The 27,435-nt window shown below is 37.2% G+C and overlaps 2 protein-coding genes across 6 annotated transcripts in view; one reads left to right on the top strand and one right to left on the bottom strand.

Moving 5' to 3' along the window:
* The first annotated feature begins 898 nt into the window (after positions 1–898).
* Positions 899–26,922, top strand: LOC117027130 (uncharacterized protein C6orf201 homolog). Its single transcript, XM_033114512.1, has 3 exons — positions 899–1,091; positions 8,944–9,139; positions 26,638–26,922. Exons 1-3 carry the CDS (start codon positions 899–901, stop codon positions 26,885–26,887), a joined length of 639 nt encoding a protein of 212 aa, XP_032970403.1. The 3' UTR covers positions 26,888–26,922.
* A 38-nt stretch (positions 26,923–26,960) lies between these two features.
* The window catches only part of ECI2 (enoyl-CoA delta isomerase 2), a 28,279-nt gene continuing 27,804 nt past the window's right edge, over positions 26,961–27,435 (bottom strand). For all 5 annotated transcript variants that reach the window (XM_033114288.1, XM_033114291.1, XM_033114292.1 and 2 more), the window contains one exon: positions 26,961–27,213. In XM_033114288.1, the coding sequence (XP_032970179.1) occupies positions 27,058–27,213 (156 nt within the window). In that variant the 3' untranslated portion in view covers positions 26,961–27,057. The remainder of the gene's footprint in view (positions 27,214–27,435) is intronic.

Genomic DNA, 27,435 nt, shown 5'->3' with positions numbered 1-27,435 from the left:
CTGGGTTGGAGACACAGGAAGCAGGTGCCACAGTCTGCCGTCCACTTCTCTACCAACCAACCAATCCCACTACCATAGCCACGGCAGTTATATTAGTGGCTAATGGCTAACTGGGAACAGCTGATGGCCACCCAGCCACAGCGGATAGCCGTCTGATTAAAGTTGATGGCTATATAATAACCGAGCCAGCATCTTTCCAAGTGAGGCCGAGAGCCTGGAAACTGCTCTCTCCACATAGTACTTCTACTGTCCTCTGCTTTTGGTCCACAATGAAGAATGGCTTGTACCAGGAAAGCTAACGTTGAGCATTTTGTTTGTTTACTTTGTTTCCTCAGTGCTAATTTGGTTAAGAGAACAAGAAGCAGTTTGGCCTCTTACCTGAGTTAATCCAGACATTTCCTCAGTTTTGGATGATGAAGCTCTTTTCGCAGTTCTGCTCACAAACTGTGCTGATGTGACTAACCACTCTCCCTCAGGGTCTGGAAGGTCTGTGGAGAATTAATTATGTACAAATGGGGTGCACAACCTCTAGATGCCAGACAGGAAAATAGTACTAGATATATACACACTGCTTTCCCTCTTCCTTTTAGGGAAGCACTCTGTTTTCCTCAGGTATTGTCCATGACCAGACAGGAAACTGGAGTTTCTGCCTAAAATCCCTATAAGAGTAGTCAAGATATTTTTGACAGGCTGATCTTATTTCCTCTGGTTTCAAGATACAGGATGAGCACTCAGTGTTCCAGGCTAAGATCTGGGCCATTGTGATTCTCAGAATGCTAAGCAATCAGAGACCAGGAAATAGATTCTATGACATCTTCTTGGAGATGGAGAAAGAGCAAGTGCAAGGGACTTCACTCTTCAAATTCTCTATTTGTTCTCTGGAACTCAGTGAGTCATCATGGAAAGAGCCCAAAACAATCAAATTGTACTGAAACTTCCACTTGTTGACAAACCTAAGACACCTAAAAACTATGACCATCCTGAAGTTCTGCATCACACCTTTGAGACACTATCTAATCTTCACAAGCTGCTTCCAAATCATCAGCTGGAGATGCTTTATTCCTATAAGAGTGAACAGGACCAAAAAAAATGTATGTATGTAGAGGGAGGAGGTGTGTGAATTCCTTTAGTAAGCATGTACTTTATCTTGGTACAAGCTGACTCTTCTTTCAGCCATTAGTAAACACTATTCTTTACATTGCAGATGTGCTTAGTCCTTGAGACCCATGGCGCCATCCATACTGATCATGCTACAGGGGCCCATGTTCCCAGAGCTTACTGTGGAATTTACTCATGCACGGACTTCACAATTACTTCTTTACGTTCCTTTTATGAATCAAGATAGGCCTGTCACTCTTCTTTAGCCAAAGCATACCTGTGGAAAGATGGAAAGGGGCCTAAGTTGGAAATACCACTAAATTTACAATTTTAGCTTTAGATTTGATTTTAAGATTAGTGAGAGAACTTCTAAGTTGAAGGTCAAGTGTTGAAGTTTATTCCTTTGCTCCATTTCCTACTACTCCTTCCTCCTATTGCCAGGATTGTACAACCACAGAGAGGAGCTGGGTATCTCCCCTGAGGATTACATGCAACTTTCACTTGTTGCAGTTTGGAGTGGCCCGTCACTCCTGAAATTCCATCAAGGCAGTTGATGACTAGACTGCTTTGCAAAATTGAGTGTAGCCTGCCTCCTGGATTATTCACACTTAAGTGAAAGACAAAAGGTAGATGGTAGCCACTTGTGCCTATGAACTTAGAAAGCAAAATAGCAGCTGCCACAGTGATTAAGACACAAGTCCTGGGTAAGAAGTCAGGTATTGGGGTAATGATTTTAAAACATTATGGCAAATTTGTCCATTTGAATTCTGATTAATCTCTAATCTTCAAATCCACAATATTGCAAATCAATACTAATTTTTATTACACTAAAAATTACATAAAATCATTAATAAAATATAAGCAATTTAATAGACTAGATAAATGTTACAGACAGGCAATTCACAAGGTGAAATACAAATCATCAATAAACATGAAAGATATTCAAACACTCTAGTAATCAAGGAAGTAAAAGATAAATCAAGGGGATGTTCTTAGGCCATTGTACTGGTCAAATATAAAAGATCGATAATGATGAACCTGTGGGGAAATAAATACCCTCATAATCGATGGCATGTTAATTGAGTCAGGCTTTTTCAAAGATAATTCCAAAGTCTTGTCAAAATTAAAGTGTATGCTACTGACTTATTAAATGAGTTGAACTTGGTAAAGAGGAGGCAGAAAATAATTTTCTTTTTCCTCACAACTTTCCCCTCCGACCCACTCTGTTGATCTTCACTCATCACCTTTGGATGAAATTACAAGCAGATCTCGTAGCTTTCCTGGCCATATTCAGATAATAAAAAGTTCATTCACATCTGAACTCTATACCCTTATCCAGTTTAAAACCTCTCTCCTCCCCACCACTCTGGTAGGCCTGGCAGTGTAGTTCTTTTCTTGCTCTGTGTGCTCCTTCACTGGCTACTGTTTGGTTGACAAAGGTGAGGGTGGGAGGAACTGAAAACCTTTCCCTTGACTGTGAAATAAATTGTCGTCTGTCATTCTAGCTCTCTGGGAGTGGCAGCTTTCAAACCTGACATTTTCGTTCCTGGGGCATTTTTGTGGGTTCTTTGGTGATTTCCTACTGCTGGAGGTCTCTCACTTGACAGCCTCCTGCTGACATTTCCCCTCTTCCAGCTCCATCCCTTCCCCAGCTTTGGCATGGTACACTTCCATCCTGTTTCAACAGAGATTGTCTCACCCTTTGGATGAAACCCTCTTGAGATGCTACTCAAGATGACTCAAAAACAACTACTTTCCAGGAGGTTCACATACAGCTTTGAACTCCTGTCCTCCATATCTTTACCCAGTTGGTGAAAGTACAACTGGCTTCCAACACTGGCTTCTTTTCTCTGTGGCCACAGGCAACTGTGGTCCTAACCGCTTACTGATAGACTTTTCTAGGTGTTAGGGAATGAATTGTGTTCTTCAAAAAGATATGTTGAAGTCCTAACCCCTAGTACTCCAGAATGTGACCTTATTGGGAAATAGCGTCTTTATAGAGGTGCAGATGTGATTGAATTGAAGTCACACTGGAGTAGGGTGAGTTCTTAATTCAATATGACTTGTTCTTATAAGAAGATAGAGACACACAGGGAGAAGATGGCCATATGACAACAGAGGCAGAACTTGGAGTGATGCATTTATCAGTCTGAGAAGTAAGGACTGCGAGCAAACAACAGAAACTAGGAAGAGGCAAGGAAGAATTTTCTCCTTGGTTTTCGACTTGTAGCTTCCAGAACTGTGAAACATTAAATTTGTTGTTTTAAGTCACCCATTTGGTGATCTGCAATTAAGTTTGCAGACTTGCCACCGTGCGCTTACATTGGCAGCACTGTACAAACAGCTCGATAAGGTTTCATAACCTTGGTATATCAGTGTCTCACAGCTGTGTTCGTGTCAACATGTGGTGGTGTCTTGCTGAGTGGCGTTCATTATTGTTGTTGCATTTTTTGTGTGCTGTCGAGAATGTCTGAACTTGAATTAGAGCAACCAGCAAACATTAAATTTCTTGTTAAACTTGGCAAGAGTGGAAGTGAAATCAGGGACATGTTAGTCCAAGCTTATGGGGATAATGCCATGAAGAAAAAGGCAGTGTAAAAATGGATTAAATGTTTTTCTGAGGGGACAGAATGTGTCACTGATGAAGAGAGGTCAGGGAGGCCAGTAACACGCAGAACTGATGAAAACAGTGCAAAAATTAATCGAATTGTACGTCAAAATTGTCAGCTGACTGTGAAAAGCATAGCAGACCAAGTAACATCTATAGAGAAACCGTTAGGAAAATCTTAACTGAAAATCTTGGCATGAGAAAGGTATGTGTAAAAAGGGTCCCGAAGGAACTCACCAATGAACAAAAGCAAAGGAAAGTCGAAGTTTGCCAAGACCTTTTGGAGAGGCAAGATGATGTTTTGGGCCATGTTATCACTGGAGATGAAACATAGGTGTACCAATAGGACTCTGAAACAAAGCGTCAAAGTGCACAATGGAAGTCAGCCAATTGTCCACGACCAAAAATGTTCTGTCAGTCCAAATCAAGAGTCAAAACGATGTTGCTAACCTTTTTTGATATGAGAGATTATTCTTTATGAATCTATACCAACTGGACAAACAATTAACCAAGTTTACTATTTGGAAGTGCTGAAAAGGCTGCGTGAAAAAGTTAGACAAAAACGACCTAAACTTTTCATCAACAATTCATGGCTCTTGCATCACGACAATGCACCAGCTCACACGGCACTGTCTGTGAGGGAGTTTTTAGTCAGTAAACAAATAACTGTATTGGAACACCCTCCCAACTTACCTTATCTGGCCCCCAATGATGTCTTTCTTTACCAGAAGAGAAAAGAAATATTGAAAGGAAGATATTTTGGTGACATTCAGGACATTAAGTGTATTACGATGATAGCTCTGACGGCCATTCTAGAAAAAGAGTTTCAAAATGGCTTTGAAGGGTGGATTAGGCACTGGCATTGGTGCATAGCTTCCCAAGGGGAGTATGCCAAAGGTGACTATAATGATATTCAGCAATGAGGTATGTAGCACTTTTTCTAGGATGAGTTCTCAAACTTAATTGTCAGGCCTAGGAAAGTAATTGGCAGCCCTAGGAAATTAATAAATGAGGCATTAGCAGACATAGTCCAGTACCTTCATTTGCCAGGGAAGATGCTACAGGACATAGCACTACAGCAACTTTGCCTAAAGAAAACTTCACTTGCCTTGAAGAAAGTTTAGCTTTTTCTTATATAGATAAGTATGTTGTACATAAGTGGGTACCTGGCACCTACTGGATTTTTCTCAGACTGTGTGGCCTTAGGACAAAATAGAGACAACAGAAAAATTCATATTTTAACACCCCCTTCCATATACATGTTCTTCAAGTTAGCAATTCCACTTTTAGTTAGTGTCCTAGAGAAATACTCACACCTGTGCACACAGGTGCGTGAACAAAGTTGTGTGTTGAAGCATTATTTATAAGGTGAAAAACTGTAAACAGCCTAATGTCGTTCGATAGTAGAATGATTAAATAAACTGATACACCCATACTGTGGAATCTATTTTTTTAAAAGTTAACATTAAAATATCTACAGAATACACTGTAGAGTTTTAATAAACTGCAAAATAAGAAACAAGGATTCCACTTATGTCCAAAGAAGACCACATTTTGTACATACAAATATGTACCTAAATGCATAGAAAAGAGTTCTGAAAAGAGACACACCAAATTCAGGACAGTGGCTATATCTGGAGAAAGAATAGGGAGTGAAGGAAGGAATACTTTCTTTTTGACTACGTATACTTCTTTAAGTTGTTTGATTTTATGTATTCTAGTGGAAATCTCTCCATGTATTCTTGTAATTAAAATGTGATGTTAAAATTGAAAAATGCAGTGAGTGTTCATGTGAGACTGAAGAAGTGATCTATCTTCTGTTCCCTTAGCTGCCCAGTTAGACACCGATGGATATTGATACACCTTTGGCAACAACGGGCATGTAAAACTGCTGCCCATACTGTCTGGGCCTTTGTTTCCAAGGGGCTTGGCAGCCATCATTGTCTGCTGTGGTTGGAAGCCAGTTTAAAAAGATGCGCAGGGCAGCTAAGGTGAATGGTGTTGGGGTAAGAAATGTCACCTCTGTGTTCCAAGTCTGTTCCTTGAAGGACCTGCACCTTAAGGCAGAATCCAGTCACTGAGGGGACATTAGCCTTTGACGCCCTGACTTCTTCACTTCAAAAGGCTGCTTCATTTCCCAAATTCCATTCCAAATGTATAGTGCTCGCCTTGAAGGTGCATCCTGAAGGGTTGACCCTATTTCTCACACTTTATTTCATCAGATTATGAATTCAAGAATGGATACTAATGTTACATTGCTACCATGTCTAACGCCTTCCTTCTATAGAAATTTCACCTGACTTTCCCAATGGGTTTTATCCTTCCCCTGGCACCTGCCTCTTCATCTGGATGGGAACTTTCCCTTGGTTAGCCTATATTTGTTACTCAGAGCCATTGCAAGAAGAAAGAAAGAAAAAAAGAACTAAAAATGTATTGCTAAAAACCCAGGTTTTCCTCTCTACTTTAAATAACAACGAAGTTAAATCATAAGAACAGCATAAAACTGAGAAATGAGGATCTATTACATATATGGATTTAGATATACTGCTGTCCAGATAATTGTCCCCAAAACATCATAAGACTCTACAAGATGTTCCCTTCCTCTTCCCACCCCAGCCCAGTACAGCAGAAGGGGCTATGCTGAGATCTCGGTACTACTGCCTTTATGATATTTAATACATTCTCCATATCACTTTCCTAAATGACTGAGCAGCACCAAACCAATAAATAGAAAGTGGGAGGAAGTTTATAGCTTTTTTTGTTGTTTTTAATGCTTAAGAAGATACCTCCCTTGGTTAATTCACTGCTTCTACCCCCTCTTCCCCAAATACTTAACTGGATGGTAGGGAAGTGCAGGGAGAGATGAGGCAAGCAGGAAGAGTGGTTTCCACTAGTGAGTGGCCTCGGAGAGGAGACCAGTGGGCAGCTGGAGAAGCAGTGTGTGCTGGTCACATGCTTGCAGTCGACTGATGGCCACAAAATCGATGACTTTTGTTCATACATTGAAGACAATTCTGAGGTGCAAAAGTAACAAATCACCTTACAGCCCAAAGTTTTAAGTTACCTGTTTTTACTGTCTCTGGTACCGTGTTTCCCCAAAAATAAGACCTAACCAGAAAATAAGCCCTAGCATGATTTTTCAGGATGCTCGTAATATAAAATAAGCCCTACCATATTTCCCCCAAAATAAGACCGGGTCTTATATTAATTTTTGCTCCAAAAGACACATTAGGGCTTATTTTATATTACGAGCATCCTGAAATATCATGCTAGGGCTTATTTTCTGGTTAGGTCTTATTTTTGGGGAAACACGGTAAATACACACACACGCAGTAGCTTGTGTACTGGTTTATATACCTTATTTATGCTGATTTGTGTTGTGATTACTAATTTATCAATCCATTCATCTGTTCATTTATCCATCAACCATGTATTGCATTCCACACATTGAAATAAGAAATTAAAAAACAAAACAAAAACATCCAAGCAGCTTACAGTTCAATATCTCCAAAATGTCATCTATAAATTGACAATCAATAGTTTTTTACTTCCAATAATTTCTGGAGGTGTCCCTATGCTTACTGTACTTTCTTTCAAAACCAGGAAACTTGCTTATAAGTTCAAATAAGGTGGGCTGTACGACCCAATTGAATATTCAAAGTGAATTCTGAGTTTTTATCTCATTTTGGTTACAGTACTAAATATAATTATTCATACTCGAGAACATGAGAATTTGTAAATATTATTCTCTTTAATTTATCCCTAGTTGCTTATAAAAATTATATGAGGCAGTATGCAATGCAGTATACACAAACTATGTGTATACAACAAGACAATCAGAAAAATTATCTTGAGGCAAAAAATTTTTATTTTAACTGGATGTCACCAAATACCTGAATTGGGTTGATTAATTTAGTTGAATGTTAAATTTAGCTATGAAATTCTGACAACCAAAGCAAAGCACATGCTATTCCTATTGTTTGAGTGTGCCTGTGAGAGCTTCTGGGTGCCCCAGCTGTGTGCTCACTGAGCACATAAACTGCTACTAAGAGCACTATGTGGGAGCTGTCTGGGCCAGGCCTTGACCACTGGGCAGGAGCCCCAGATTCCAGTCCTGTTTTTCGCTCACTTGGAGTGGTTGGGGGCCTGAAAGGATCAAGCTATTCATTAAGTCATTATGTCACTTAGATTGCCAAGCTGAGGTGCCTCGAGCCAGTTCTTTGTTTTTTGGGTTTTCTGCCTATTACCCTGGCTGGCAGGAATCATCAGTGGTTCAGCATGAGAAACAACGGGGGCTGCACAAGTTCTGATCTAACTCCTATGAAGGGTCACCCTGAATCTCTCTGACGCTCAGCTTCTCTTCCTGCACTGGTTTATGACGGCTCTCTTATTTTCTAATACATCTAAATGGATTGCTGAGCTACTCACAGTGTAGCCTGCAAACTGGCTTTGGTTCTCAAATAGTTACCAGCTGGCAGAGATAAGAAGCTTACACTACAATATAAGTCAACTATGTCACTAAATACACTAAGTAGTTCAGCTGACCCCTTCCTCCTTTCCTCTTCCCTCCCTCCTTTCTTCTCGGCCTCATTCCTCCCTCTCTTCCTCCCACACTCCCTCCTTCTTTTCCTTCTCCCTTCTTCCCTTCCTTCCTTCATTCCTTCCTTCCTTTCTTCCCTCCCTCCTTCCTTCTATCCTTCCCTCCTTCCCCCCTCCTTTCTTTTCTGTTTCTTTTTTTTTTTTTTTTTGTAGCAAGACTGTTTTGATGAAGGAAATAGTGTATTGAATTACATTCTGAGGCAGGCTCTTTGTCTCACTGCAGATGGGTAATTTGGTTAGGGGCCAATTGAAGTCAATGTGAAGCAGTATATGTGATGTAAATGAAGAATGTCATTGATATCTCTGAAAATAAAATAATTGTAATGACAGTAATTTGCCATTAGTTTGAAAATAATGCATAAACTGTACAAATAACCTTCAATATGTGTGGTAGTACGAGCATATCTGCTCGTTCGTTCATTCATTCATTCACTGGGCATCTATTAGATGTCTAGGATCAAGCTAAAGTCTAAACGTTGCTCAGTAATATTTTTGCAGTGAAGGAGCAGAAGAGCTAAATAACAATTATTAAGTGGCATAAATATTCTTTCTCAAATTAATGTCATTTTATTTACTCTTGCTATGCAAAAATGAAGAGGAACACTGAATTGCAGTAATACTTATTCTATTACTACTAGGTGAGAATTCTGAACTCTCTGGCTTAGAAAGGATCTTAGCAAGACATCAGTTTCCAAAGGAGATTAATCTGACCCCAAAGCCAAGCAATATGCCCCTGTGGAAAAGAAAAACCATCAACAATGAAAATGGGTGGAAGAAATGCCACTTGTTGAATAAAAACATAAAATATTCTTCAATGTCAACTATAGTTGTCAGGTAGGTGTCTAAACTGTCCTATGCAGACATATTTAGAGATATACAGGGTGATCACAAACTCTCTTTATGCCTTAGCTAAAAAAATGACTTAATATTGTCTTTGAGTTAGATGGCAAGCATAAAAACAAGCATTGCTCTGTATCAAAGCACATGAACCCCATTTTCAAACAGCCCAAGTGTCTGGAAGAGCCCTCATAGGGAGAAAACTCATCGAGATAAGAGAAGGCATGTGGGTCCCTCAAGGTTCATCCATGCTGTAGCATGTATGAACTTTTTAAGGCTGAATAATATTTCATTGCATGTGTATACCACATTTTGTTTTATACATTCATCTGTCTATAAACATTTGGGTTGCTTCCACCTTTTGTGAGTAATGCTGATATGTATACGGATGTACAAATATTTGTTTGAGTGCTTACTTTCAATTCTTTTGTGTATATATCTGGAAGTGGAATTGCTGGATCATATGATATTTCTATGCTTAACATTTTGAATTCCCACCAGCAATACAGTGTTGCAATTTTTCAATTCCTTGACAACATGTGCGACTTTCTGAGTTTTCATTTGTTTTGTTTGTTTGTTTTTGATAATAGCCATACTAATGAGTTTGAAAATATTATCTCGTTATTTTGAATTGCATTTTCCTAATGATCAGTGATGTTGATAATCTTTCCATGTGCTCATTGGCCATTTGTATATCTTCTTTGGATAAATGTATATTCAAGTCCTTTGTCCATTTTTATTTTCTATTTATAGTTTTCTTTTTTTGCTGCAAAAATCTTTATCGTTTCAATTTGGTCCACGGCATGGGACAGAGCTCCAGGGTGGTTAGAAGGCTGCCTACTGGTTGCAGGGAGAGTCTCAGGCAGAAGCTCAGTGCCAGAGGGATGCAGAGGGGCGCTTCAAAGTTCTCTGGGCTCCAAAGGCTCCTAGTCATACTTAAGGGTGAACCTTTCAAAGAGATACTCACTCAGCCCAGCCTGCGGGCCGGGCCAGCCAGCCTGTGGAGAGTAGTCAAGTGGTTGCCCATCTTCTTGATGAGTTTCACATCCTCATCTAAGAAGCAGTTCTCCAAGAAGTCACAGAGATTGGGGGCTTGTGTGGGCAGAACCCAAAGAATGCAGGTCCAAAAGGTCTTGGTTTAGGTTTTTCTCCATGACCATGGTGGCTTCCATGATATCCTGAGTTTTACCCCACTCATCTTGGGAAGGCTTCTGCAGGTTCTGGAAGAGGGTATAGCCACCATGCTTGTTTTGTACCTCCAAGAGACGTTCAGCACCCTCACGCTTTTCCTCAGCAACCCGTGGAAGAAGAGGCCCATAGCCTCTAGAGCCACATCTTTGCAGTTGAAATAGAAGCCCAGTGAGAGGTAGGTGTAGGAGGCCTGCAGATGCAGGCTGACCAGACAGTTGAATAATTCTGGTGGAATAATTCTGATGAACTTGGAAGCTCATGGTTCCTCGGCAATAAGGAGTTAAGCTCAAAAAACAGTATTATTTGGGGTCTGGCCGGAGGCTCAGGTAGTTGGAGCTCGGCTCCTAATACTGAAGGCTGCCGGTTTGATTCCCACATGGGCCAGTGGGCTCTCAACCACAAGGCTGCCAGTTCGACTCCTCGATTCCTACAAGGGATGGTGGACTCTGCCCCCTGCAACTAAGATTGAACCCAGCACCTTGAGCTGAGCTGCCACTGAGCTCCCGGATGGCTCAGCTGGTTGGAGTGCATCCTCTCAACCACAAAGTTGCCGGTTCGACTCCCACCAAGGGATGGTGGGCTGTGCCCCTGCAACTAGAAAACGGCAACTGGATCTGGAGCTGAGCTGCGCCCTGCACAACTACGATTGAAAGGACAACCACTTGACTTGGACAAAGTCCTGGAAGTACACACTGTTCCCCAATAAAGTCCTGTTCTCCTTCCCCAATAAAATCAAAACCAAAAAAAAAAAACCCAGTATTGTCTGGTCTTGGAGGCTACGGATGACTGAGATGGTTCTGAAGGTTGCAACTGGAAGAGGTTGGAGGTTAGTCGGAGGTTGAAGAAAGGGGTGTCCCTGGGTTTGTTCTGTCCAAACACGGTTGAAGAAAGAGACAGACATGGAGGACCATGGAGGTCACTGTGTCCTTTCTCATTTTGAAATTGAGTTATTTATTTTGTGTTGTTGAGCTGCAGCCATTCTTTACATATTCTGGATATTAATCTTTTATCAGATATAAGAATTGCAAATATTTTCTCCCATTTTGTGGGTTTTCACTTTTTTGATAATTTTCTTTAATGAACAAAGTTTTTAATTTTTGATGAATTCCAATTCATCTATTTTTTTCTTTTGTTGCTTCGATTTTGGTATCATATCCAAGAAATCATCGCCAAATCCAATGTCATGAAGTATTTATCTTATGTTTTTTTTGCCAAGAATTTTATACTTTTAACTCTTACATTTAGGTCTTTGATCCAGTTTGAGTTAATTTTTGTGTATGGTGTAAAGTAAAGGTCCAACTGTGGTGAGTACACAATGTGATATATAGATGATGTATTATGAAAATGTACAATTGAAACCTATGTAACTTTAGTAACCATTGTCACCCCAATAAATTTAATAATAAAATTTTTTTCCAGAATTAATCCTAACATCAGAATATATCAGTTTTCATATGCAGAATGTATTGCTTAATGGAAATATACATATTTTTGTAGATAAAATAGAAGTAGCAGAAACATGATGAAAGCATGATTTAATTGAAAGGATGTGAAAAAGTTTGGTTACATTTGTTTTAGTTAAAGAGTTCGTGGTAAAGGATGCAAGTCAAGAAATAAACTTATCTTTAAAACAATAACAATAAAAATGTCCAACTTTTTTCCTTTGCATGTGGATATCCAATTTTCCTAGCATCATTTATGGAGAAGACCATCCTTTCCCTATTAAATGGTGTTGGCATCTTTGTTGAAATCATTTGATCATATATGCAAAGGTTTATTCTGAGTTCTCTATTCTATTCCATTAGTTTATAGGTGTGCTTTTATGCCAGAACTACACTGTTTTGATTACTGCAATTTTGTAGTAAGTTTTGAAATCAGGAAGTTTGTCTACCAACTTTTTTTTCAAGAATGTTCTGGCTATTCGGGATTCCTTAAAATTCCGTATGACTTTTGGGTGACTTCTTCTATTTCTGCAAAAAAGAAAACATTAGGATTTTTATAGAAATTGCATTGACTCTGTATATCACTTTGGGTGGTATTAATATCTCTACACTATTAAGTCTTCCAATCCATGAACACGGGATATCTGTCTATTTATTTATGTTTTATTTAATTTCTTTCATCAGTGTTTTGTAGTTTTCATTGTAAAAATCTTTCGCCTCATTGGTAAAATCTATTCCTAAGCATATTCTTTTTGATGCTATTGTAAATGGAATGTTTTTTCTCAATTCCCTTTTAGATTGTTCATAGCTAGTACATAGAACTGCAACTGATTTTTATGTGTAGATTTTACTTCCTACAATTTTGATAAATTTGTTAATTTTATCATTTTTTGATGGAATCTTTAGGATTTTCTATATACAAATCACGTTGCCTGTGAACACAGATAATTTTACTTCTTCCTTTCCAGAGTGGCTTTTTTTCCCTTGTCTAATTGCTCTGGCTAGAATATTTAGTACTATGTTGAATAGAAGTGGTGAATGCAGGCATCCTAGTCTTGTTTTTGGTCTCAGAAGGAAAGGTTTCAGTTTTGGAAAGATGTCATCTTTTGGGGTGCTTATCTCTAGTGTTTTCTGAGTGTGATGGTGAGAAATGCACTCACAGAAACCTTTCAATAGATATATTTTAACATTCTAGAGGTAGTATGGTCCAAAGGTTACTGCATGTCATGGTTAACCTTGGAATAGTTGGCCACTGACTTCCCCTCTGAATTCCCCTCTAGAATTAAGGTTATTCACTGAAAATGTTCTGCATCATATTTTAAAAAATTAACTGTTAAAAAAGTAGGTTTTTCATATATGGTCTATATTATATTGAGGTAGTTCCCTGCTATTCCTAGTTTGTTCAGTGTATTTATCATGAAATGGTTTTGAATTTTCTCAAATGCTCTTTCTGTATCAATTGAGATGATCATGTGTTTTTTCCCTTATGTGGTATACTACGTTGATTGATGTTCATATGTGGAACCATCCTTGCATTCCAGGAAAAATATCTTACTTGATCATAGTATATAATTCTTCTAATATGCTGTTGTATTTGTGTTTGCTAAGATTTTGTTGAAGATTTTTTCAACAATATCAATAATGGATATTAGTCTGTAGTTTTCTTATTTTGTAGTGTGTTTGTCTGGCTTTGGTATCAGGGTAACGTTAGCCTCATAGGATGTTAGGAAGTGTTTCCTTCTCTTCAATTTTGTGGTAGAGTCTGAGAAGGATTGGTGCTAATTCTTTAAATGTTTCATAGAATTCATCGTAAAGCTAACTGAGCCGGGTCTTTTCTTTGGGAGGTTTTTAATTACTGATTTAATCTGCTTACTAATTATAATTCTATTCAGATTTTCCATCTCTTCATGATTCATTCTTGGTAGGTTGTGTATCTAGGAATTAGTTCATTTTATGTTATTCAATTTGTTGGCATACAGTTTTTCATAGTAATCCTTTATATTTCTGTAAAATTGGTAGTAATGTTCTCTCTTTCATTTCTGATTTTAGTTTTTTAAGTCTTTTTTTCCTTAGTCAGTTTTCTCTATTGTTTTTCTATCTATATTTTACTTTTGCTCTACTGTTAATTTTTTCCTTCCTTCCTTCTGTTACCTTTCCATTTAGTTTGTTCTTTTTCTAGTTTTTTGGGGGTGTAAAGCTAGGTCGCTGACTTAAGACTTTTCTTTTGTTGTACATAATGTGAGCATGTACAACTATAAATTCCACCCTTAACACTGATTTTGCTTCATCTGGTATGTTGTTTTCATTTAATTTGTCTCAAGACATATTCTAATTGCCCTGTGATTTCTTCTTTAACCTGTTGGTTGTATAAAAGTGTGTTCTTAATTTTCACTTATTTGTAGATTTTCCAGTTTTTATTCTGTTATTGATTTCTAGTTTCATTCCATTGTGATTAGAAAATATTTTTCATATGATTTCAGTCTTTTAAATTTATTAAGACTTGCTCTGTGCTAACATATAATCTCTCCCGGAGAATGTTCCATGTATACTTGAGAAAAACTGTATTCTGTTGTAGTCAGGTGGGTTGTTCTGTATATGTCTGTTAGGTTCAGTGGGTTCATAGTGTTGTTCAAATCATATTTCCTTATTGACCTTTTGTCTGGTTTTCTATTCACTATTTAAAGTGAGGCATTGAAGTCTCCAACTGTTATTGTAGAACTATTTACCCCTTCAATTCTGTCCATGTTTCCTTATAAATATTAGAGTTCTAATATTCGGTGTGTAAATGTTTATAATTTTTATATCTTCTTGTTGTATTGATATTTTTATTGTTATATTATATCCTTAACTCTTCCAACAATTTTGAGTCTATTTTGTGTGATCTGAGTATATCCATCCCTGCTCTATTTTGGTTACTATTTGCCTGAATATCTTTTTTCATCCTTTCATTTTTAACTTATGCATGTCCCTAGATCTAAAATGAGACTCTTATAGGAAGTGTGTAGTTGAATCATGATTGTTTTATACATCTGTCAATCTGTGTTTTTTGATTGGAAAGTTTAATCCACTTACATTTAAAGTAATTGCTGATAGGAAAGCACTTTTGCCATTTTGTTTTTTGTATTTCATATATCTTTTTTTTTTTTGTCCCTCATTTTCTCTGTTATGCTTTCCTTTGAGTTCTGTTGATTTTTTTTGTAGTGACACATTTTGGTTCCCTTCTCATTTGTGTTGTGTGTTTTCTATAGACGTTTTCTTTGTGGTTACCATGGGGATTGCACATAACATTCTAAAGTCATGATAATCGATTCTAAATTGTTACAAAATTAACTTCAATTGCATCCAAAAACTACTGTTTTACAACTCTGCTTCTCTGCTTATGAGGTCTGACAATTAAGTTCACAAATTTGTTGCAATGATGTTGCTAACTTATTTTGATATCAGAGGGATTATTCATTATGAATTTGCACCAACTGGACAAAAAATTAACCAAGTTTTACTATTTGGAAGTGCTGAAAAGGCTCCATGAAAAAGTTAGACAACCTGAATTTTTGGCCAACAATTCATGCATCACAACAATGCACCAGCTCACACGGCACTATCTGTGAGGGAGTTTTTAGCCAGTAAACAAATAATTGTATTGGAACACCCTCCCTACTCACCTGATCTGGCCCACAATGACTTCTTTCTTTACCTGAAGATAAAGGAAATATTGAAAGGAAGACATTTTGATGACATTCAGGACATCAAGGGTAATATGATGACAGCTCTGATGGCCATTCCAGAAAGAGTTCCAAAATTGCTTTGAGGGATGAACTAGGCACTGGCGTCAGTGCATAGCTTCCCAAGGGGAGAACTTCGAAGGTGACCATAGTGATATTCAGCAATGAGATATGTAGCACTTTTTCCAGGATGAGTTCACAAACTTAACTGTCTGACTTCGTATGTTATTCATGCCACAAACTACATTTTTGTACATTGTATACCCATTAACATAGATTGCATTTTTCTCTTAAATCTTATAGAAAACGAAAGTGGAGTTACAAACCAAAATTGTAGTATTATAAATTATATTTGTGCATGTATTTACCTTTATTGGAGCTCTTTATATTTTCATGTGGCTTTGAGTTATTATCTAGCATCTTTTAATTTCAACTTGGACTCACTAACACTTCTTGTACTGCAGGTCTAGTGGTAAAGAACTCTCTCAGATTTTGTATAGAAATCTCTTAAATTTCCCCTCATTTTTGAAAGACAGCTTTTCCAGATGTAATCAGTTGACAATTGTTTTATTCTTTCAGTACTTTACATATATTATCCCACTGCTTTCTTGCCAGCAACATTTCTGCCAAAGAATCTGTTGGTAGTCTTATTGATGATCCTTTGTATGTGGTAAGTTGTTTTCCTCTTTGTCTTTATCTTTGACAGGTGCCTCAATGTAGATCTTTTATATTTATCCTGGTTATAGTTCATTAAGCTTCTTGGATTTGTATATCCACGTATTTCCTCAAATGTGGAAAGTTTTCAGCCGCTATTCTTTCAAATAGAAACTCTATCCTTTTCTCTCCCCCTCTTCTTTCACCTGTGCGTGTATTAATCTGCCTAATGGTATCCCATCAGTTCCTTGAACTCTGTTCACTTCTCTTCAATCTTTTCTTTTTTTGCTCCTTGAACTTGATAATTTTAAATGACCTCTAAGTTTGATGATTTTTTTCTTCTACCTTTTTGAGTCTGCTGTTGAAACCTTCTAGTGAATTTTCAAATTCAGTTATTGTAATTTTTAGCTCCAAAATTTGTTTAATAATTTCCATCTTTGTTGATGTTCTTATTTGTTCATATATCATTTTCCTGATTTCCTTTAGCTCTTTCTCTATGTTTCACTTTAGCTCTTTTGAGCATATCTGACAGTTATTTTAAAGTCTTTGCTAGTAACACTGATGCTTATGCTATTTCAGGGACTTTTTGTGGGGATTTTGTTCCTTTGAGTGAGCCTTAGTTCCCTGTTTCCTTGAATGCCTTTTAATGTTTAGTTGAGTGTTGGACATTTGAGGAAAAAAAAGAGCCCGTTCTCCTGGTGTTTGCACGCTGGTGTGTGTCATCTTTTTAAATTAGTGAGCCCATGAGTTAAGATCAGACCAGGACTTCTCAGCTCTTTTCTGGGCATACTTTCTGTCTGAGTCTGTGTATATGCTTTATTTTATTATCTTTTTAAAAACTTTTCCACAGATGCTTTTAAATTCCTTTATTTCCTAAACAGTCTAATTCCAGCTTTTTCTTAGGGCCTTAAATGTTCCATTTTATTCCTCTGTGTGTAATATCTTCCTCCGCATCTGTTACTGTGTGAAAGGTTTCGCTGTTCAGTGCATGAAAGCCAGAACTTGAGAGAGTGGTGGAAAGAAAAGCAGGTTTATTAAAAAATGTTGGCGTTCCAGGAGGGAGGCAGACTCCTGTGCAAAGACCATCCCATCCTCCTGTCAGCTTGGCCAAAATGTTTCATAGGCAGGTGAGGAGAGGCAGAACAAAGGAAAGGGGAAGTTGGAAAAAGGCGCTGCCCAGGGACTGGTTTGTTTCAGGAATAGGAGTGAATTTTACACTCGATGTAAAAACTTCTTTCAAATCAGTGTCCTGGAGGTTTCCCTCCTGGAACTAGGGTTGTTGCTCCTGGTTGGCATGTGGTCTAGAGTAAACAGAATCATTGAAATTGGTATGCATAGTAAATGTATAGTAAACTGTATCATTAATGTTTGGCGTGAGGAGAGTAAAGCAAAGAAAAGGAAAACTTTCAAAAAGTCCCAAGCTTAACTACTGTTAAATTGAATTACACTAGAGGTTTAAATCTCACAATAGAAGATATAGTGTCACCATTACACATCCAAAGATCTGCAAACAGCTGTACTTTTCATGTGTTTCATTGCCTGCCGCTGCCTTCTGTGACTTCTGGCCTGAGATCCAAACTATGCCAATGTTTCCTGTGTAAACATGAGTGAGGCAAGAGAACAACCAGTCCCACAGTCAACCTACAGATAGGCCAGAATGTTGCAAACAACTTCCACTCTGCTCCTTCCATCCTAAGGGAGGGGTCTGGGAATTACGCTAATTCCTTCCAACCACATCATGCAGGGGAGTGGGTGAGCCAATGGCAAATAAAAATGCCACAAATTTCCTATATATTTTTTTTTTTTTAATTTATTGGGGTGACAATTGTCAGTAGAATTACACAGATTTCAGTTATGCAATTCTGAATCACATCATCCATAAATCACACTGTGTGTTCACCACCCAGAGTCAGCTCCCCTTCCATCACCGTACATTTGATCCCCCTCACCCTCATCAAATTTCCTATATTTTTAATGTGATATTTTTTTCCTGGTTGGACATTCACTTGTAGTTGTTAGACTTGTTTCTGTCATTGTTCATTTCATGTTTCTATGGGAGAAATGAGGACTTGAAACTTCCTAGTGTTCCATCTTGCTGATGTCAGTCTATTTATGTTCTCCCAATATTATCTTCTCTTTATCCTTCACATTGTTTAATTTCTATTGATTTATCTTCTAGGTTCATCAACTCCTTCTTTTGTCATTAAGTCTGCTAACAACTCCCTTCAGAGAATTTTTGTTTTAATTTTAGATTTAATTGTTTAATTGTTCAGAATTCTAATTTTTATTTTGTTCTCTTTCTGTAATTTGTGTTTCTCTGCTGAATTCATATAGTTTGAATCATTTCAGGTGTGTTTTTCTTTTTTTAATTAAATTTATTGAGGTAACATTAATAACATATAAATTTCAGGTATACAACATTATAATTCAATATCTGTGCTCATTGCCAAAAGACTAATTTTCTTCTGTTACCATATATTTGACCCCCTTTACCCAATTCATACCTCCTCCACTCCATTCCCCTCTGGTATCTACCATTTTGTTGTCAGTATCTATGAGTTTGTTTTTGTTCGTTTTCTTAATTCATTTGTTATTTTTTGTTTTATATTCCACATATTGTCGCGTCCAGCGCAACACAGGCTGTGGGGAGGTGAGAAGAGGTGGCTTTGGGTTAAGCTTTAAGAAAGAAGCAGAAACTCAATGCGGTTAAATCTCAGAGGGCCAAGGGTCTCACAGCCTCGAAAGACTGGAGCCCCGAATTGGACCGACTGATGGCTTTTATTGATCACACACAAGGAAGTGGCATTGTTTTAGACAATGTCTGTGAAGCTCTTTCACTACGTCAGAAAATTACCTCAAACCAAAACTATTTGTCCCAAAACAGCCGAAGCATATAGTCCCATGATGAGTAAGGTGCAGTATGCACCTCCCTGGGGGGCAAAATCTCTCGTGGTGAAACAATTCCATGAGCTGAGCAGAAAGAGCTTGATCTTATCGCTCTAAAGATCTCTCACAATTAGGTGAGAGGGAACAGCAAGAGTCAGCAGCAACTTTTCTCAAGCATGGGGAAAGGGGAGGGAAGGCCCCTCCCCAGATTTCATAAGGCAGCTCATCGGGGGTCTCTGTAGGGTCCCACCTGGCTTAAGTTGTTCCCCCCGTGGGGAATCTTACTCATCATTGGCTGCAGGCCCTCTTTTGGAGACCAGACAGAGAGACATAAGTTGTAATAAACTCAGTCCCAGAGAAGCACGGTCCCACAGTCTCTTCTTTCCTTAAGGGAAGTTATGGGGGGACAGACGGCTAGGCTGTTGTGTGACTACAACATATGAGTGAAATCATACCATTTTTGTCATTTTCTGTCTGACTTATTTCGCTTAGCATCGTATGCTAAAGATCTATCCATGCTGTCACAAATGGCAATATTTCATCTTTTTAAGGGATAAATGGTATTCCATTATATATATATCACATTTTTATCCATTCATCCTTCTGCAGACACTTAGGTTATTTCCACTTATTGGCTATTATAAATAATGCTGCAATGAACATAGGGGTACATATATCTTTATGAATTAATGTTTTCATATTTTCACGTAAATACCCAGAAAAGGAATTGCTGGACCATCTAGTCTTAATTTTTAAGGGAAGGTCCATACTGTTTTCCATAGTGGCTGTACCAATTTACATTCCCACCAACAGTGCACGATGGTTCCCTTTTCTCCATATCCTCTCCAACACTTGTTATTTCTTGTCTTTTTGATAATAGCCATTCTAACATGTGTGAGGTGATATTTTATTGTGGTTTTGATTTGCATTTCCCTAATAATTAGTGATGTTGGACATCTTTTCATATGTCTGTTGGCGATCTGTATGACTTCCTTGGAAAAATGTCTATTCAGATTTTCTGCCCATTTTTAATCAGATTGTTTTTTTGTTGTTGAGTTGTATAAGTTCTTTATATATTTTGGATAGTAATTCCTTATCAAAATATCATTTGCAAATATCTTTTCTCATTCAGATGGTTGCTTTTTTTTTGTTTTGTTGATGATTTCTTTAGCTGATCAGAAGATTTTTAGTTTGATGTAGTACCATTTGTTTTTGTTTTTGTTTCCCTTGCCTTAGGACTCAAATTCACAAAAACACCTCTAAGATCAGTATCCAGGAGGTTTGTACCTATGTTTTCTTCTATGTATTTTATTGTTTCAGATCTTACATTCAAGTCTTTAATCCATTTTGTGTCAATTTTTGTGTATGGTATAAGATACTAGTCTAGATTTTTTCTTTCTTTCTTTTTTTTTTTTTTTTGCATACGGTGGTCCAGTTTTCCCAACACTTTATTGAAGAGACTTTCCTTTCTCCATTGTATATTCTTTGCTCCTTTGTCATAAATTAGTTGTGCATGTACATGTGGGTTTATTTCTCAGCTCTGTTTCATTGATCCATGTTTCTCAGTTCTGTTTCATTGATCCATGTGTCTGTTTTTCTGCCAGCACCATACTATTTTGACGACTGTAGCTTTGTAGTATATTTTGAAATTAGGGAGTGATACTCCTGGCTTTGTTCTTTTCCCTCAGGATTGCTTTGACTATTCAGGCTCTTTTGTGGTTCCATACAAATCTGAGGATTTTTGTTTTATTTTTGTGAAATAGGCCATTGGAATTTTCACTGGGATTGCATTAAATCAATTTATTGCTTTATGGACATTTTAACAATGTTATTCTTTTAATCCATGAACATGGAATATCTTTCCATTTCTTTGTGTCTTTTTCAATTTCTTTCGACAAAGTCTTGTAGTTTTCAGCATACAAGCCCTTCACCTCCTTTGTCAAGCTTATTCCTAGGTACTTTATTCTTTTCATTGTGATTGTAATGAGATTGTTTTCTTTCTCTTTCTGGTATTTCCTTGTTAGTATATAGAAATGAAACAGATTTTTGTATATTGATTTTGTATCCTGCAACTTTACTATATCTCTTTATTGTTTCTAATAAGTTTTTGGTGGAGTCTTTAGAGTTTTCTATATATTAAAATCATGTCATCCTCAAATAGTGAGTTTTACTTCTTCCTTTCCAATTTACATGCCTTTTATTTCTTTTTCTTGTCCAATTGCTCTGGCTATGACTTTCATTATTATGTTGAATAACAATGGCAAAAGTGGACATCCTTATCTTGTTCCTTATCTTACAGGAAAAGGTTTTAGTTTCTCATCAAGTATGTTAGCTGAGGGTTTGTCACATATCTTTATTCTGTTGAAGTACTTTTCTCTATACCCATTTTATTAAGGTTTTTTTTTTCCATAAATGTATGCTACATTTTATCAAATACTTTTTCTGCATCTATTGACATGATCATATGATTTTTATCTTTCATTTTGTTAATGTTGTTGATTGATTTGTGGATGCAATCATCCTTGTATCCCTGCAATGAATCCCACTTGATTGTGGTGTATAATCCTTTTAATGTTTTGTCATATTTGATTTGCTAGTAATTGTGTTACCATGTTAAAGATCCGGCTGCTTGCTGCACAAAAGCCAAAACTTGAGAGGTGAGGTTGGTAGAAAGAAAAACAGGTTTATTCAGAATGCCTTCATTCTGGGAGTATAGCAGACTCCCAGACATGTCCAAAAAACATCTGCTCCCCTCCCAGCATGGCCAAAAGGCATTATAGGCAGTTAAAGAGAGGCAGAACAAAGGAAAGGGGATGTTGGTCAAGCAATTCCTGGAAAAAGGTGCTTCCCAGAGGCTGGTTTGTTTCAGGGATAGGAGTGGATTTTATGTAGAAGTAAAAACTTCTTTCAAGTCAGTGTCCTGGAGATTTCCTTGAGGAAACAGGGTCATTGAGCCTGAGCCTGGTATGCAAATGGTTTGGAGTAAACAGAAACATTGAAACTGGTTTGCATAGTAAATGTATAGTAAACAGAATCATTAAGGTTTTGTGGCAGGAAAGTGAAGCAAAGAAAAGAAAAACTTTCAAAAAGTCCCAAGCTAAACTACTGTTAAATTGAATTACACTAGAGATTTAAATCTCAAAATAGAAAATACAGTGTCACCGTTACAATTGTTGATGATCTTTACATCTATATTTATCAGAGATATTGGCCTGTAATTTTTCTTTTTTTCTGATGTCCTTGCCTGGTTTTGTTATCAGGGTATTATTGGTCTTGTAAAGTGAATTATAAAGCATTCCCTCCTCTTCAGTTTTTTTGTACAAATTTGAAAGGACAGGTATTAAATCTTTGAATGTTTGGTAGAACTCATTAGTGAAGCCATTTGGTCCTTTTTTGAGAGGTTTTTGATTATTGCTTCAATTTCCTTACTGATGATCAGTCTATTTAGGTTTTCTAATTCTTCTTGATTCGGCCTGGAAATGTTATATGCTTCTAAGCATTTGTCCATTTATTCTAGGTTCGATTTGGTAGTATATAGCCTTACATAGTGTTCTTGTAAAATCCTTCGTATTTACGTGGTATCCATTGTAACCTCTTTCATTTCTGATTTTATTTGAATCTTATTTCATTTTTCCTTAGTGAGTCTAGATAGAGATCTGCCAATTTTGTTTCTTTTGGAAGAACTGGCTCTTCATTTCATTAATTTTTCCTAGTTTTTTAATTCTCTATTTCATTCATTTTCTCTCTGATTTTTATTATTGCCTTTCTTCTACTGACTTCGGGCTTCATTTGTTCTTTTTCTAGTTACTTAAGGTGTAATGTTAGATTTTTTATTTGAGACTTTTCTTCAGATAGGCCTGTATTGCTCTAAAATTTCCTCTTAGCACCACTGTTGCTACATCCAAAAAAATTTTGGTAAGTCATATTTTTATTTTTATTTGTCTCTATGTATCTTTTAATTTCTTCTTTTATTTCTTCCTTGACCCAATAACTGTTCAGTAACATGTTGTTTAATCTCCACATCTCTGATTTTTCCAGCTTTCTTCTTGCAGTTGACTTTTAGTTTCATACTTTTGTGGTCAGAGAAAAAGCTTGGTATAATTTTAATCTTCCAAAATTTACTGAGATTTGCTCTGCTTTCCAACATATGTTCTATCATTGAGAATGTTCCATGTACACTTGAGGAGAATGTGTATTTTGTCATTTGGGGGTAGAAAGATCTATGAATACCTATTAAATCCATATGTTCTAATATGTCATTTAAAGTTAATGTTTCCTTGTTGACTTTCTGTCTGGATGATCTATCCATTGGTGTTAATGAGGTAATAAAGTCCCCTACTATTATTGTATTACTGTTCATTTCCTTCCTTAGGTCTTTTAATAATTGCCTTATATATTTTGGTGTTCCTAAGGTGGGTACATATACATTAATAACTTTTATGTCTTGAAGGATTGTCCCCTTTATTATTATAAAATGTCCATCTTTGTCTCTTGTTACCTTTTTCTTTTTGGTCTTGAAATCTGTTTTGTCTCAGTATGGCTACACCCACTTTTCTTTGGATGCCGTTTGCTTGGAGTATCATCTTCCACCCCTTCACTTTAAGCCTGTTTTTCTTTGGAGCTGAGATATGTCCCCTGAAGGCAGCATATAATTGGGTCTTGTTTTTTAATCCACCAAGCTACTCTGTGCATTTTGATTAGTGGGTTTAGTCCATTTACATTTAGGGTGATTATTAATATACGAGGACTTGCTGCAGTCATTTTATCTATTTTTTATGGTTGCTCTTTATTTCCATTTTTTCTTTCCCTTGTGTTTCTGTCTGATATTTTAGTTTGTTGGTTTTCTGTGCTATTTTTCTCCATTTCCTCTTTTTTTTGTGTTTTGTGTCTCAGGTGGAATTTTGTTTTGTGATTACCATGAGGTTTATATAAAATGTCTGATAGATAAAATAATACTTTTGCTTCTGATAGCATTTTATCTTCATTCACCAATACGTGTTCAGTCCTTTTCCTCCTCTCCTTTTGTTTTTTTGTCACAAATTATGTTTTTATGTTGTGCACTTGTCACCAAATTGCAGTAACTATAGTTATTTCCAATGCTTTCCCCCTTTAACCTTTATGTTATAATTATTTATTACCCTATTCTGAAATAGAGTTGCATTTTTTCTGCTTCTGTTTGTCACCTAGCTCAAAATTTTGTATACTTTTGTCTTTCTGGTTATGGTAGAAGAGCTCCTTTCAGCATCTCTTGTAACACAGTTCTTGTGGTGGTAAATTCCATCAGCTTTTGTTTGTCTGGAAAAGCCTTTATTTCTCCTTCATATCCAATGGATAACTTCACTGGATATATTATTTTTGGCTGGGGGTTCCACTGTAAATATCTTGAATATATAGTTCCACTTTCTCCTGTCCTATAGTTTCTGCTGAGAAATCTGATGGGACTTCCTTTGTAGATTACTGCTTTTATTTTTTCCTCCAGCTGTCTTAAGAATTTTTTCTTTATCATTAACTTTTATTTGACATACTATACTATACTATAATATAAGTCTTGGAGAAGGTCTTTTTGCATTAAGTAGTTAGGTGGTCTGTTAGCTTCTTGCACTTGAATGACCAACTCTTTCCCTAGGTTTGGGAAGTTCTCACCAGTTATTTCTTTCAATAAACTCTCGCTTCTCTCCTCTCTTCTTTTGGGATACTGATTGTTCTTATTTTGTTCTTTCTAACAGAGTCAGATAGTTCTCATAGAGTTCTTTCGTTTAAAAAAAAAAATTAGTTCTCTCTTTTCTTCCGAGTCATTTATAGATTTCTATCTTCAACTTTGTTAATTCTCTCTTCCATCTCTTGCTTTCTTTAGTTCCAGATTTTTTTTTTTTTTATAGTTTCAGTCTCTTTGGTGAAGTATTGCTAAGTATTAATTCCTGAAATATTCATTAATTTTCTTCCTGAGTTCTTGGAATCACCTTTTGAGGTTTTCTTTTATCTCATTGAATTTCCTCGTAATGGCTATCTTGAATTCTGTCATTTAAATCACAGTCTTCCATGACTTTGAGTTTGGTTTCTGGAGGCTTGTCATTTTCTTTTTGTTACCATGTTGCTTGATGTTTTGTTCCTCTGCTGACACATTTGTAGTACTGGGCTCTTGTTTAGTTACTGTTTTGATCTTAACAATTCAGCAGGCTGATAATTATGTCTTTCTTTTGATTTCTGGTAGATGACGCTATAGTGCAAATTTTTGTTTTCTCTCACCTGTGTTGCTTGTGCCTCCCGGGATCATGGGGGGAGGGGTATCACTTTTGTTCATAGAAATTGACTACTGGGTGAGAGGGTAGTGGGTTTCCCCAGTATGCCGTGTCACCTTGGTCTTGGGGTACCACCACTGTGGTGGGGAGACGTGCAGGGCAGTGGAGAGCCAGACTCACAAGCCCACAGAGCTGCCTCCTTGTTATGAATGGCCTCTAGCACCTTTGTACTGTTAGGCACCTCTCTACCACAGATACAAGGTTCTCTCGCAACGGTGGGGGGAGGAAGTGGCTTCTTGGGTACCAATATTGCTTCTGCCCCTCTTACCCTCCACTACAGAGAATTAGGGGAAGGACTCTCTCTGCTTTGTGATTCTCTTCTCACTCTCTCTTTAGCCCTCAGGGATCCTGTTCTTGGTTAGAAAGATGTTTTTTCTTTACCTCAAATTTTATTTAGCTCCACAGTAAGAGTCTTTCTGCCTTTGAAGCATAAGTCACATGCTCAGTGGAGACATCTCAGCAATTGTTTCCTTATTTTCCAGTCTGATAAACTCATTCCTGTGCAGATGCTTCTCCATATTGACACCCCAACACACCCAACTGCTTTTAATTTCAACATCCTCAAGTCGTTGTTTTCCATATTTTTGTTGATTTAAGTTGAAATTTGTGGAAGGATAGGCAGTAGTTGGCTCACGGTGACATAGTGCAACGGGAACACTTATGGGAGTTTGACTCTGGAAAAGCTACTTAGATCTCTATGCCTTTGGATCCCTACTTGTAAAATGGTAGCAGCAACAGTACCTACCTCATTTTTAACTTCTGCATTGTGTTTTGAGAATAAAATGTGATTACAGGCAGTAAGCACTAGTAACAAACAGTAAGTGCTCAATGAGCATTAATAGTTATTACTATTCATGTATTTCCCATAAGTGTGAACATTTGGATTGGGATTATTGGAATAAAAAATTAAGAACTAAAAAGTTAAAGAGCTTTGGTGGGTTGGCTACGTGGATGCTGATGCTTGAAGGAAAGGTTTAAAAGGGAGGATGTTTAGAAAGGCAAAATATTTTATGTCAATTTTGCAGCCATTGGAGTTATACCCTCACCCTTTTCAATTGATACATATGGCAGAAATCAAAACAGAGAGTTGCAAGGAGTTAAGGAAGCTTGCGGGTATGCCTTTTATAAAATAGCAAGTTAAACAAGAATGAAGACTACATAATAAGTAAGGAACTAATTACTGATACAGAACACTACCTCCCCATGAAATAACCCAATCCTCCCTCCATGCCTTTTTATTAAATTATGGGAAAAAATGAAATTAAGATTATTAGTAATGCTTCAATTTGCTCCCTGGCTAGGTGGCTGAAAAAGAACATGCAACCCATCGAAGATCTTCGCTCAGTAATCCAGAAGCTGTCTGTGTTTGGCCCAATTAAGTCAGTCAACCTCTGTGGACGGCAAAGTGCAATAGTGGAGTTTGAGAACATGACTTCAGCTTGTAAGGCCATAAATGCGTTTCAAAGCAGGGCCCCTGGCACAATGTTTCAGTGTTCCTGGCAACAACGACTCATGTCAAAAGATGTAAGACTCCACGTTACCAAAATGTAAATTTCTTAAAGCTTGTTTGACATAATTTGGTTTTCATCAGGGCTCTAGTGAAATATAATCATCATAAACAACGTTTTATCACAGAAAAAGGCACAGTGAAGTTTATTTAATTGAAGTACTAGAAATCAGAAATCATAGCATGTGCCTTCTTAACTTCGCTGTAGTAGTCGTCACAGTTTTGCTCTCCTGGATAAGAAGTTCATGGCTGCATTTATGCATTCGTCTGACATCCATCTTTCCCGAAGGACTCTGCATTCTTCAGCATTAACAGCATGGAGCTTTTCTTTCTCTGTATTTCTGATGACCTGTTTTGAAACTCTCATGGCCTGAATAAACAAAACCAACAATAAGGTGAAGAGGTATGTGGATAGGAGTGATTAGTCTATAATTCTGCTTCTTGTTTCTTCATTGTTCATGTAATACAATTATACCTTAAGATATATGTGTAATATAAGACAGTACTTCTAAAAGTTTAATGTGCATCCAAATCATCTCAGTGGTATGGGACAGGGCTTGCAATTACACATTTTTAAAAAGCCCCAGATAAA

The sequence above is a fragment of the Rhinolophus ferrumequinum genome, chromosome 9 (assembly GCF_004115265.2).
Source record: "Rhinolophus ferrumequinum isolate MPI-CBG mRhiFer1 chromosome 9, mRhiFer1_v1.p, whole genome shotgun sequence".
Lineage (NCBI taxonomy): Eukaryota > Metazoa > Chordata > Mammalia > Chiroptera > Rhinolophidae > Rhinolophus > Rhinolophus ferrumequinum.
Note: the sequence above shows the minus strand (reverse complement) of the source record. Positions and strands in the feature narration are given on the sequence as shown.

Excerpts from the sequence above, each read along its gene's own strand:
- LOC117027130 (XM_033114512.1), top strand. The coding sequence starts at position 899 with ATGGAAAGAGCCCAAAACAATCAAATTGTACTGAAACTTCCACTTGTT. Across the intron at positions 1,092-8,943 it reads TGAACAGGACCAAAAAAAAT|GTGAGAATTCTGAACTCTCT; the intron begins GTATGTATGTAG and ends TATTACTACTAG. Across the intron at positions 9,140-26,637 it reads ATGTCAACTATAGTTGTCAG|GTGGCTGAAAAAGAACATGC; the intron begins GTAGGTGTCTAA and ends CTCCCTGGCTAG.